The sequence below is a fragment of the Oncorhynchus keta genome, chromosome 2 (genome assembly GCF_023373465.1).
Source record: "Oncorhynchus keta strain PuntledgeMale-10-30-2019 chromosome 2, Oket_V2, whole genome shotgun sequence".
Taxonomy (NCBI): Eukaryota; Metazoa; Chordata; class Actinopteri; order Salmoniformes; family Salmonidae; genus Oncorhynchus; species Oncorhynchus keta.
The window spans coordinates 55943708-55956919 of NC_068422.1; the positions used below are offsets into that span (position 1 = coordinate 55943708).

Here is a 13212-nt window from a genome sequence, read left to right on the forward strand (position 1 = left end):
GGATTTATTGTGATGGTGTAGGCTATATTAAATGTATTTATTCGTTGTGATTAAATGTAGATGTTCCAAAAGGTCTGCATCAGTGGCTTGTAGGCTATGTGTGGAAGCCAGGAGATGCTAAACGTGTTTATGTTAATTAATTGTAAATTACGGTGAGACCGGCAGTTATTTGCTCGACAATCACCGGCTGACAAAATACTACCAAGCATGGTTGGTAGATGCTTCCACATCACTCAAGAAAGCTGTTGAGTGTCTCGTCTCTTGCGTTGCCTGAGAGTTAAAAGCCCCTGAAAGACCAAGGGATCGAACAGCATGAATATGGGCATTTGGGCTCAGGTTTGTTTTGGTTCAGAAAGGGAGAAGAGGCGGTTTGAACAGAAGGGTCAGCAGAAGAGACATGACAGAAAGTGTAGGGAGAAATAATGAGGGTTGAGATACAAAGTCGTGGGAAAGTTCTGTGGGTTCCCTAAGCGGTCTTCTTGACCACGTGGATGAAGTAGCAGGGGGCCTGGCTCTGGCCGGGGGTGTAGGTCTTGAAGTCGCCGTAGACACTGTGCTCACACTTCCCGTGGAAGGCTCCCGTCAGGATCTCTTTGAAGTTGTCAATACGGTGAGGGTAATAGGACAGGCGGAATTTGCTGCGGGAACACAGACACGAGGCATAAAAATGGGGGATCACACTTACTCTCCTAGCCAACAAGAACTAAATTAACAAATATAAAATGAACTTAAGATTTTAAACTTCAATGTAAAATAATACTGGACTAAATTATGAATTTGGTTGGAGGCAAGTGATCTCGTTTACTGGGCGATTTATCTCACGTGGTATGTTACAAGTAAACTTTTACAAGTAAAAAATAGCCATTCAACATGTTTTGAAAAGAGAAAACAGAACATTGCGCTCCATTGCAAAGGTGTAAGGTTGTCAATATATTTGACCGCATCTTAATGTGCTCATGACAAGTTTTACAATGCATTATGAATACATCTTAATGATATAAGTAGTTGTACCTAAGTTCGGGGGAACTCTGTGGGCCCTCTGGCACCTGTACAGTGTAGTCCAGGGTGATCATGTGAGGCTTGTTGTCGACCCACAGCACAGAGGTGGTGATGTCCTGAGTAAGATCACTCTGAAAAATGACAGACACACACACACACACACACACACACACACGGTGGTTAGCCACAAAACAGTACGGATAAGGACATGCATACAGCATAATACCGAGGCATGGATGCAAACACTAGCATGTAAGAGAACTCATTACATTTTATTATGACTACAGTATATTGGTGTAAAATAGTACAGAAGACAACTGTAACCCTTCAGTGGCCAATATAGGGGCATAAACAAAGTGTTGATAGCAAGGTGGTACTGATAACTAAACACGTAAAAATAAGGAAGCTATTTCCATAAGTGGGGGGAATTTGCTTAAGGACTGTTTACCTGGCCGTATTCATAGGCTGCACTTTACCAGACTTTAAGAACGAGTGAGTAACTTTGAAAGCAAGTGCTTACATTTTTAAGCAGGCCTAAGAAATAAATATAATTGTAGATCCCAGTCTACTTCTATCAGGGCATCGAGTTCAATAAAATCTGCATCTACTTTCCTGGACTCTCTGAAATTGTTTTCTTTGCAAAGAACACAATATCCGACAGGCTTTTGGGAGATTTATGCCGAAAGCTCAGCTGCTGGCCAGTTTTGGCAGGAATAGCATCCCCATAAATTACTGTGTCCGAATGACAGTAAATGCACTGACAGCACTCCCACATAGGCCAGTGGTTCTCAGCATACTTTAAGGTTACTCAACCCCCAGTACCCCCTCATGTGATCCAGAGTGGCAAAGCGGTTTAAGGCACTGCATCCCAGGCTGTATCACAACCCGGCCGTGATTGGGAGTCCCATAGGGCGGCGCACAATTGGCTCAGCATCGTCCGGGTTAGGGTTTCGCCGAGCTAGGCCGTCATTGTTAAATAAGAATTAGTTCTTCACTGACTTGCCTAGTTAAATAAAATATGTGCAACTGATGCAGAGGCATTTATGATTCTTGAAGTACATCCTGTGGATAGGCCAGGTAACCCCCAGGGGTACTAGTATCCAAGGTTGAGAACCGCAGACATAGGCTTTCACCGACCAAACACTTTTTACCTTTTAAAATCAGACAGCTTCAGTTTCTCGCACTTCATAATTCTCATGAAAAACTAAGTAACATTTCCTCATATTTGATATTTTCCTGCGCAACAAGGCTCGGCATAAACTGTGTTAAAATCAGAATGGCAATTTGGGCTAGTGATTGCGTAAGTGGTGCAATAGCACTTTACCTTGGGAACTATTCCAAGAGATGTTTATTTTGAAGGGAGTGAAAGTTTACAGATAGATTCCCTTGGAATATTGCAGCTTTAGTATCACTCTTGTGATTATTATTGTTTCCCCTTGACATGCGGTCAATATACATACACACAGTACCAGTCAAAGATTTGGACATACCTACTCATTCAAGGGTTTTTCTTTATTTTTACTCTTTTCTAAATTATAGAATAGTGATATAAAAATGAAATAACACATGGAATCATGTGGTAACCAGAAAAGTGTTAAACAAATCAAAACATATTTGAGATTCTTCAAAGTAAGCACCCTTTGCCTTAATGCCAAGCTGTCATCCTCTCCACCAGCTTCACCTGGAATGCTTTTCCAACCATCTTGAACGACTTCCCACATATGCGGAGCACTCGTTGGCTGCTTTTCCTTCAATCTGCGGTCCAACTCATCCCAAACCATCTCAATTGGGTTGAGGCACTCCATCACTCTCATTGGTCAAATAGCCCTTACACAGCCTGGAGGTGTGTTGGGTCATTGTCCTGTTGAAAAACAAAAGATAGTCCCCACAATGCTCAAGCCAGATGGGACAGCGTATCACTGCAGAATGCTGTGGTAGCCATGCTGGTTAAGTGTGCCTTGAATTCTAAATTAGTGTCACAAGAAAAGCACTCTGACAACATCACACCTCATCCTCCATGATTCGCGGTGGGAACCACACATGGGGAGATCATCCGTTCACCTACTCTGCATCTCACACACGGTTGTTGGAACCAAAAATCTAACATTTGGACTCATCAGACCAAAGGACAGATTTCCACTGGTCTAAGTGGCCACTGCTCATGTTTCTTGGCCCAAGCAAGTCTCTTCTTATTGGTGTCCTTTACTGGTGGTTTCTTTGCAGTAGTTCGACCATGAAGGCCTGATTCACAGTCTCTTCTGAACAGTTGATATTGAGATGTGTCTGTTACTTGAACTTTGAAGAATTTATTTGGGCTGAAAGCCGAGATGCAACTTATCCTCTGCACCAGCGGTGACTCGGTCTTCCTATCCTGTGGCGGTCCTCATGAGAGCCAGTTGCAACTGCACTTGAAGAAACTTTCAAAGTCTTTGAAATGAATTGACTGACCTTCATGTCTTAATGTAATGATAATTTCCCTTTGCTTACTTAAGCTGTTCACGGCATAATATGGACTTTTTTTTTTATTTTTTTTTTTAGATTAAAAATAAATAAAATCGGGCTATCTTTTATATACCACCCCATATATTGTCACAAGGATCGTCTCAAACGCTGATTGTCTCAAACGCTCAAAAAGATAAGTCTTCATCGACCTGGCAAAGGCTCGACTCTGTCAATCATCACATTCTTATCAGCAGACTCCACAGCCTTGGTGTCTCAAATGACTGCCTCACCTGGTTCATCTATCTTCTCTGATAGAGTTCAGTGTGTCAAATCGGAGGGCCTGTTTGGACTTCTGGCAGTCCATGGGGTGCCACAGGGTTAAATTCTCGGGCCGACTCTTCTCTGTATACATCAATGAGGTCGCTGCTGCTGGTGATTCTATGATGCACCTCTACACAGACAACACCCATCTGTATACTTCTGGCCCATCTTTGGACAATTAACAAACCTTCAGACGAGCTTCAATGCCATACAACACTCCTTCAATGGCCTTCAACTGCTTTTAAATGCTAGTAAAACTCTTCAACCAATCGCTGCCCGCACACACCGGATAGGTTCAGTGAAACGTGTGGTTTTACAGGGTCAGCCATAGTAGTACAGCACTCCTGGAGCAAATTAGGGTTAAGTGCTTTGCTCAAGGGCACAAACAGATTTTTCACCTTGACGGTGATACATGTCATCCCCTCCCAAAATGACAAATTAACTAAAAAGGGTAGGTAACTTGATACATAGATTAGATGGAAGAACGGAATGGTTGGTCAGGACAGAGCGACAAACTAATATGATAATCAGATGGATTGACAATCACTGCTGATACTACAATACGTATGTGAATGCAACGTTTCTCAAACGTTTGTTTTTATTTAGTACCTTGTAGTAGATGTTCTTGCCCTGGGGCGCTCTGCCTGTCTCCAGAATATAGTCGTAGTTACGGTGGTCAATGATTAGGATGCCCCCTGGTCTCACCATGCTGGCAATATTCTGCAGGGCTAACTTCTGATCACTCTGGTCCCCTGGGATAGACAAACATCAATACATCTTAACCACAAAACAATCAATATACTATTACTGCCAAAAAATATATATACACACTGCTCAAAAAAATAAAGGGAACACTTAAACAACACAATGTAACTCCAAGTCAAATCAAACTGTCCACTTAGGAAGCAACACATGCTTCCTAAGCACATGCTGTTGTACAAATGGAATAGACAGCAGGTGGAAATTATAGGCAATTAGCAAGACACCCCCAATAAAGGAGTGGTTCTGCAGGTGGTAACCACAGACCACTTCTCAGTTCCTATGCTTCCTGGCTGATGTTTTGGTCACTTTTGAATGCTGGCGGTGCTTTCACTCTAGTGGTAGCATGAGACGGAGTCTACAACCCACAAGTGGCTCAGGTAGTGCAGCTCATCCAGGATGGAACATCAATGTGAGCTGTGGCAAGAAGGTTTCCTGTGTCTGTCAGCATAGTGTCCAGAGCATGGAGGCGCTACCAGGAGACAGGCCAGTATATCAGGAGATGTGGAGGAGGCCGTAGGAGGGCAACAACCCAGCAGCAGGACCACTACCTTCGACTTTGTGCAAGGAGGAGCACTGCCAGAGCCCTGCAAAATGACCTCCAGCAGGCCACAAATGTGCATGTGTCTGCTCAAACGGTCAGAAACAGACTCCATGAGGGTGGTACGAGGGCCCGACGTCCACAGGTGGGGGTTGTGCTTACAGCCCAACACCGTGCAGGACGTTTGGCATTTGTCAGAGAACACCAAGATTGGCAAATTCGCCACTGTGCTCTTCACAGATGAAAGCAGGTTCACACTGAGCACGTGACAGAGTCTGGAGACGCCGTGGAGAACGTTCTGCTACCTGCAACATCCTCCAGCATGACCGGTTTGGCGGTGGGTCAGTCATGGTGTGGGGTGGCATTTCTTTGGGGGGCCGCACAGCCCTCCATGTACTCGCCAGAGGTAGCCTGACCTCCATTAGGTACCGAGATGAGATCCTCAGATGAGACCATATGCTGGTGCGGTTGGCCCTGGGTTCCTCCTAAAGCAAGACAATGCTTGACCTCATGTGGCTGGAGTGTGTCAGCAGTTCCTGCAAGAGGAAGGCATTGATGCTATGGACTGGCCCGCCCGTTCCCCAGACCTGAATCCAATTGAGCACATCTGGGACATCATGTATCGCTCCATCCACCAACGCCACGTTGCACCACAGACTGTCCAGGAGTTGGCAGATGCGTCCAGGTCTGGGAGGAGATCCCTCAGGAGACCATCCACCACCTCATCAGGAGCATGCCCAGGCGTTGTAGGGAGGTCATACAGGCACGTGGAGGCCACACACACACACACACACACGACTGAGCCTCATTTTGACTTGTTTTAAGGACATTACATCAAAGTTGGATCAGCCTGTAGTGTGGTTTTCCACTTTAATTTTGTGTGTGACTCCAAATCCAGACCTCCATGGGTTGATAAATTTGATTTCCATTGATAGTTTGTGTGATTTTGTTGTCAGCACATTCAACTATGTAAAGAAAAAAAGTATTGAATATGAATATTTCATTCATTCAGATCTAGGATGTGTCATTTTACTGTTCCCTTTATTTTTTTGACCTGTGTGTGTGTATGTATGTATATGTATGTATATGTATGCATGTATGTATATATATATATATATAATCTTTCAAGACACTCAAGGACATCTTACATTAAAAGTAGGTCTCCATAAAATCCAAAAACAAGTGCATCAAATCAACAACAAAAAAATCCAGCATGATGGTGTTAAGGTGAGCCATGACTGGCCCTTCAAAGCACTTCATGGCTACCAACGTGAGTGCCACGGGGGGGTAATAATTTTGGCAGGTTATCTTCGCTTTCTTGGGCACAGGGACTATGGTGGTCTATTCGAAACATGCATGTATTACAGACTCAGTGGAAAATGTCAGTTGGTCCACGCATGCTTTGAGAATAAGTCCTGGTAATGCATCTGGCACCGCGGCCTTGTGAATGTTGACCTGTTTAAAGTTCTTGCTCACATTGGCTACGGAGAGCGTGATCACAGTCGTCCGGGAACAGCTGGTGAGCTCATTCATACTTCAGTGTTTCTTGCCTCGAAGCGAGCATTAGAAGGCATTTAGCTTGTCTGGTAGGCTTGCGTCACTGGGTTTGTCTTTGTAGTCCGTAATAGTTTGCAAGCCCTGCCACATCAGTCGAGCATTAGAGCCGGTGTAGTAGTATTCAATCTTAGTCCTGTACTGATGCTTTGCCTGTTTGATGGTTGGTCTGAGAGCAGAGCGGGATTTCTTATAAGCATCCAGAATAGTGTCCCGCTCCTTGAAAGCGGCAGCTCTATCCTTTAGCTCGGTGCGGATGTTGCCTGTAATCCATGGCTTCTGGTTGGGATATGCATGTACAGTCACTGTGGGGACGTCGTCGTCGATGCACTTATTGATGAAGCCAGCCTGCGCTAGCAAACAGTCCTGTAGCGTAGAATCCACGTCATCTGACCACTGGTACTTCCTGCTTACAAGCAAAAACTAAAGCAGGAATCAGGAGGATAGAATTATGGTCAGATTTGCCAAATGGAGGGCGAGGGAGCCCTTTGTATGCATCTCTGTGTGGAGTAAAGGCGGTCTAGAGTTTTTTTTCTTCTAGTTACATACGTGACATGCTGGTAGAAATGAGGTAAAATAGATGTTTGTTTGCTTATGGCCTTATACAGCTCATGAGTGCCAGCATCTGTTTGTGGCGGTAAGTAAATGGCTACGAATAATATAGATGAGAACTCTTGGTAGATGGTGTGGTCTACAGCTTATCATGAGGTAATCTACCTCAGGCGAGCAATGCCTCGAGACTTCTTTAATATTAGACATCAGTGGTTTAACTCGCCGGTGAAAGCATCCGACCATCCTCCCCTTTTCTCTGTCTTTTCTTCACGTGGATGACAGGTATTTGGGCCTGATCTTGCCAAAGCAGGTTATCCTTTGCGTCAGACTCATTAAAGAAAAAGTCTTGTTCCAGTTTGAGGTGAGTAATGACTGTTCTGATGTCCAGAAGCTCTTTTCGGTCATAGGACGGTAGCAGCAACATTATGTACAAAATTAGTTACAAACAGTGTGAAAAAAATTAAATAAAAATAGCAGTTGGTTAGGAGCCCGTAAAACAGACATCACCTCCAGTGCCATTATCAAAAGTACAATTTAAAATCAAAGGGCAAGACAATACAGGACAGATAAAAATAGGGAGGGGTTGGGTATAGGATACAAACCCAGTTTATGGTAAGGTATTAGGTTTAGGCGGTAGGTTTGGGAATAGGAAACGGACCTCGTTTAGGGTAAGGGTTTGGGGGGAACATAAGAAACTGTTATGGCACTGAAGGAAGGGTAGAGAGAGTCAAACATGGACCATAGGCTATAGGCTTTCTTGAAGAGGTGTTTTAAAAAAAAAAGAGATGACTCATCTCTGCATGTCGTATGTGTGGGGAGTGCATTACTTGTATACTGTTACTAGCACTTATACTGTTATAACGGAACTATCAATTATTACTTGCAAGGTCAGACATCATCCCGGTCCTGCAAAGCTACACAACGTGCAGGCTTTCGTTCCAGCCCAACACAGAGAAGGCACAATAATAAAGTACCAAGAACTTCAAAGAGTGCACAAATAAGTTACTTGTGAGTCCAAAATCAGTTAGGTAATGACAATACTGGCTGCCTGCCCCTCACTCACCTTTGAAGTCTGGCAAGTGAGCGAAGGAGTTTCCCAGGCAGATGACTGCATCAAACCCATTCCCTGGCTTCTGCACATCTTCTGTAAGCGTCAGCCAGTTGGCCTCTTCGATCACTGGAGGAGGGTAAGGAAAAAGAGGAACAAAATTAAGAAATTATATTTAGGTCTAGAGTATTTTCTTTGACATCTTCCCTCCTAGTTTAATACCAATTAGGAAAGCTGAGGAATTGTGAGCTAAGCTTTAGCTCAGCAGGCTAACAAATAGAGATGTTAACGGCGAACCGTTAATCAGTTAACGGCCAAAAATACATTTTACCGGTCATACTTATTGGTCTATAGGGTCATTTGCATAATTGTGTGGAGTTAAACTGCAGCGTGTGTATTTGTTAGTCATCATGCAGCTTATCATCACACACCCACAGCATACAGAGTCTACCACCTGTCAGACAGCACAAGAGTAGCTCCCCAAAAAGTCTGTAGGCTACTGGAGTAAAACCTGTTTTTGTAAGCCTAGTTATTACACAACAAATAACAATTCTCAAATTAAACTTTGTCACATGCACTGAATACAACAGGTGTCTTTCACCTTACCGTGAAAGAACTCAACTCTTTCTTGAACTGCACTGCTTTAAAATTATAAATTAACACAATAAAATAAGAGGCCATATACGATTCTAAACGCAATCACGTGTTAACTTGCGACCGCGATTAAAAAGGAGACATGTTCATTTCTGAACTCTGAATTAAAGCGCACCTCCCAATCACCATTCAGGTGTATAGGATATAAGCCTGCCTACCGTTGACTTTCAAAGTGTCACCCACCACCTTGCAATGTGATCTTGAAGTAGTAGAGTTGTTTGAAACCTGAATGTTTTACTTTACTTCAAATGATGAGGCATGTCTTACCTTGCGAAAATCCACCCGTAGAAATGTGGACGCAATTATTTTATAAGACTTCCTCGTGCCTTTAACAACGTTTCTCACCTGTTCTACATACCAATTTTTCTTTCGTTGTCCAGAAGCCAAAAGGCACAATCCTAGTCATAACCACAACGCATTATAGTTCTCGCTTTTAGATTCCCCCTTTCCGAGTTAACTGAGATTTTAATCTTGGTCACAACTGCTCGTATTAGGTTAAGAACGACGGCGTTCTACACAAATTGCCTTTTGGCAAATGTTTGAAAATGACATTTTATTAGCTGCTTCATTACAGGACTTGCATGTTCAATAATAGGCTATATATAGCCTTTTGAACAGTGAGACGATAGGCTTGCTATTGTTGCATGTTTCCATTAAGCTCTTAATGAAAAATGTCCAGTCCTTGTATGCATACTTAGTATCAGAAAGGAAGAGGCAAAGCGAGAAGTTTCACTCTCGCCAAAATCTGTCCAAAACAAACCCATATTATTTTGGGCATAAACTTGTCGCCTACCCTCCTACCTTGGGCCGACTCCCATTGTTAGGGCGGAAACTTAAGCATCTCATCATTATATACAGATCTCTAATAGTATTTTCTGTTGGTCACATCATTTTACTGTTTGGAAACCATGTTACTGTTGTTGACCGGTTAAATGAAGGTTAGTTAGTCAGTCAGGCGGCAGCAAAATTGACCGAAATGTGCATGCCTAACAAAGCATTGTTGCGCACAGGAGAAGCAGATTTGAATCAGTCAGACACACCATCACTACTCACCCCACTGGTCAAAGGCACTCTCTTTTCTTCTCTCCCACCTTTCCTTCAGCGCGTATTTGAGCATTTTGTCGCTGGCGTCCACGCTCGTCATCTTAAATCCTTCCTCAACCAACATGATGGAGTCCACGCTGCAATAAATCAAAACCATTGGTGTTGGGTTTTGAACTAATTATTTGCTTATCTAACCGTCAAGGAAAAGTTCAGGTGTGGAAATTGTTGTAGAAACACATAACGATAAACATTCAGTAACATGGCAGTAACAAAACCACAGGCCTATACAAAGTTGCCTAGCTTTGTGCTAAACTAAGCTAGCGTCAGCTACCCAGTCCCTAAATGGTCCTAAGCTAAACTATCACTGCTTTTGTTGGGTGTGTCACTCAATTCAGTGTGTTGCTAAGGTTAAAGGCAAACAGTCTGGTTGATAAAAAATGGATAAAACACCATACAAATTATTACCAATATGTACAGTGACACATGCAACAGGTTTGTTAAAGCCAATGCTCATACATTTTAGTGGACAGCGAACACACTATAGAAACATTTGTGAATGGGGTGGACCTGTGCTCAAGCTTTTGCTGAGCTGGCAGTCTGTGTGCCAATTATTTCCATAGTAGACCATTGCGACACAAATCGAAACAGCATTGGCAGTTAAATTAGTCACACTGTATCATTGGTTGAGAAGAGGGATTTAGTACTCAGAGAGCAAGAGTATATAAGTAGATCAAATGTAGATCAAATGACAAAACAACTAGATGGTTTGCTATGGCAGAACATTCCAAAAGCCCCAAATAGGATATAGCACGGACACTCCGAAATAATCCAGTTCCACCAGCCATGTTTACTTTGGGAGATACCAGGGCACACTTGCCAAACTCAAAAGGTCTACTGCACTACTCTGCAGGATGTTCAATATAACCATGGATTTCTCCTTGGAAATTAGGATAATTCTACAACTACCACACGGTTTGCTATGTGAATTAGGACACATGTTAGGGCCATAACTCAAATTAGCTCAGTAGAAGAGTACACCAGATAGTGACTACTGTACAAACCAACCGGATATGAAGTGTAGCAATGATACAATGATTAGGTTAACACATTGTCTGAACTTAGCCAGTCAAAATCTTTTCCAATTCATCTACTTACTAAATCATGGATACTATATACAACCCTGACACTTATGTAGGCTTTTGCATTGACGATCACGTCTTTGCCAATGAAATATGCCTTTGTTCCCAAGAATCTATGGTCTCTCCAACAATGGCGACATAACAGAATGCTGGATGAAAGAAGTTTACAATGTTTGGAAAAACATGTTGATGACTAGCAGCTTCCTAGATTATTTGACCTCCAAAAACAGATACACACTATCCGTGTGGAGGAAAACCAGTCAAAACACACCACTATCAGACCAAAATTGGTGCAAAGCACTGAGTCACTTTTTCCCAGTACACACCCTTACAGAAGGTTTAGATGGGATATTCCTTGGACTCTTCCAACTTGATGTGCTGGACAGCCTATTCCAACGTGCAACATGTACTTTTTTCATGGGTGTGAGTCACGCCATCTGCCCAGCCAATCTGAAAACAGCTCCACATTTTACCCCTGCATGAGTGAACATTTGGTATGTGGCAAAATGTTTCACAAGCATTGAAGCGGTACAGCTAAAAGGAGCTAAAGTAACTGCAGTGGACGGCAACCTGCTGTTGCTTTTTGGTTATTTTGGAGAACATCCGTTAGTCTTAAGAGTTATGTTTCATAACTTAAACGTGCAGGTAGTGCCTATAATTCTGTATACTATGCCCTGAATAGGGACCCATAATGAAAACAAACATAAGTTGGTCCATATTGTGTAAGAAAAAAAAATACACCAATTTACTATAATAAATCAAAATGTACACTTTATGCCTTAAAGGTGCAATCCCAAAACTGCTGATAGGGTTATGATAGTGAGCACTAGTAGGTATCAAGGTATGTAAACATGTATACCCTGCTTTCTGAAGTGACCCAATAGCAGCAGTTTGCAACTGAGCATGTGTTGGTATTATCTAGGGAAATAAATTTGCCACATTGGGTTCCATTCAGTCTTTTGAGCTAATCCATATCCAAAACAAATCCAGTGTTGAGGAAATGTGGGAAAGGTTCATTTGGGTGAAATTCGTAAATTGCAGTTCTCAACGCTGAGCAGATTTCCTTAAATATGCCTACATTCCCGCAGAATAAATTAGCTTTTCATTCGTTGAAGGCGGTCCTATCTAGCCAATACACACGACGTTTATTTTGTGGAAGCGTAAAAAGCAGGTGGTAACTAATGGAATATTTCAGCAACTGCAATCAAGGCCTAGCCAAACGCTAGACACTAAAGAGACGATGTTACAAGCAATACGAACCACACGTAAATATGACAGGTTGGTTTAGATCTCGATGTGTTATGTGCTTATTATAGGGATGTTTGCAGTGGCCTACGAGGGCCCACAAGCTGTTGTGTACGGATAAACGTACAGTTAAGAAATACTAGCTGTATCGGCGACATGCCTACCCTGTGCCGCAGGCAACATCCAGTATCCTTTGCACACCGTGCTGTTTTAGCAGGGACACCACCCAGCTTTTGTATTCTTCCGTTCTACTCCGCGTGTCTCCGATGTACAGCTGCCACACCTTTGCTGCTTTTCCGTCGGCATATTGATCAGGAAGCCCCACGGAAGCAACGCCGAGAGAACGCGTCCGAAACACACTGTCGACTGACATTCTGTATCTTCAGGGATCACACTGCTACTTTGTGCAGAACTATCAAATTCTAGACTAATGGAATATTTATGAAAATAGTGAGGCACGTATTATATATTGATATCCGTATTTTTATTTGTCTAGCCTTTCTCCACCTAAATCTTAACGGTGTTATTATTATTTATACTTGCTAGAGATAAACTGGAAGCGAAACTTTAGCCCAATGAGACGCCTGTATACTCACGCCTTCTTTCTGATTGGACACGGCGTAGTCCTCACGTCAACATTGAGGAGTTCAATTAATGTCCGGGCATCTGCTGGTAAAGCGGGTTAGCATTGATTGCATTCTATTTTCAAATGCAAAAAGTAATTATTTTGATAAAAAAGGGTTTATCTGCCTTAATGAAAACAAGTTTGAAAATGTGAAGATATATTTTATGGAAAAGAGATTTTATGAAGGAAACATAATTTTGCCTAAGTGGCTCAGATTACTGTTCGATTTGAAGATGCGCTCCTCACTCACCACTGTTCATATCGCGGGCCATATCCCGGTGCACTGCGG

At 42.7% G+C, this 13212-nt stretch overlaps 1 protein-coding gene across 1 annotated transcript; it reads right to left on the minus strand.

The window, feature by feature from the left end:
- Positions 1-323: 323 nt before the first annotated feature.
- On the minus strand, positions 324-12865 carry gnmt (glycine N-methyltransferase). The gene is made up of 6 exons (XM_035800778.2): positions 12463-12865; positions 9924-10051; positions 8232-8345; positions 4372-4514; positions 1012-1130; positions 324-638 (listed from the first exon to the last, which is right to left on the minus strand). The coding sequence occupies exons 1-6, from the start codon at positions 12669-12671 to the stop codon at positions 467-469; spliced, it is 885 nt and encodes a 294-aa protein (XP_035656671.1). The 5' UTR covers positions 12672-12865; the 3' UTR covers positions 324-466.
- Between the last annotated feature and the right edge of the window lie 347 nt (positions 12866-13212).

Bases quoted from the DNA above. Each gene is read 5' to 3' on its own strand.
- gnmt (XM_035800778.2), bottom strand. From the start codon at position 12,671: ATGTCAGTCGACAGTGTGTTTCGGACGCGTTCTCTCGGCGTTGCTTCC. The intron at 4,515-8,231 runs GTGAGTGAGGGG...TGTCTATCCCAG, and splicing joins TCACTTGCCAGACTTCAAAG to GGGACCAGAGTGATCAGAAG. The intron at 1,131-4,371 runs GTACTAAATAAA...GTCATTTTTCAG, and splicing joins GCAAGAACATCTACTACAAG to AGTGATCTTACTCAGGACAT.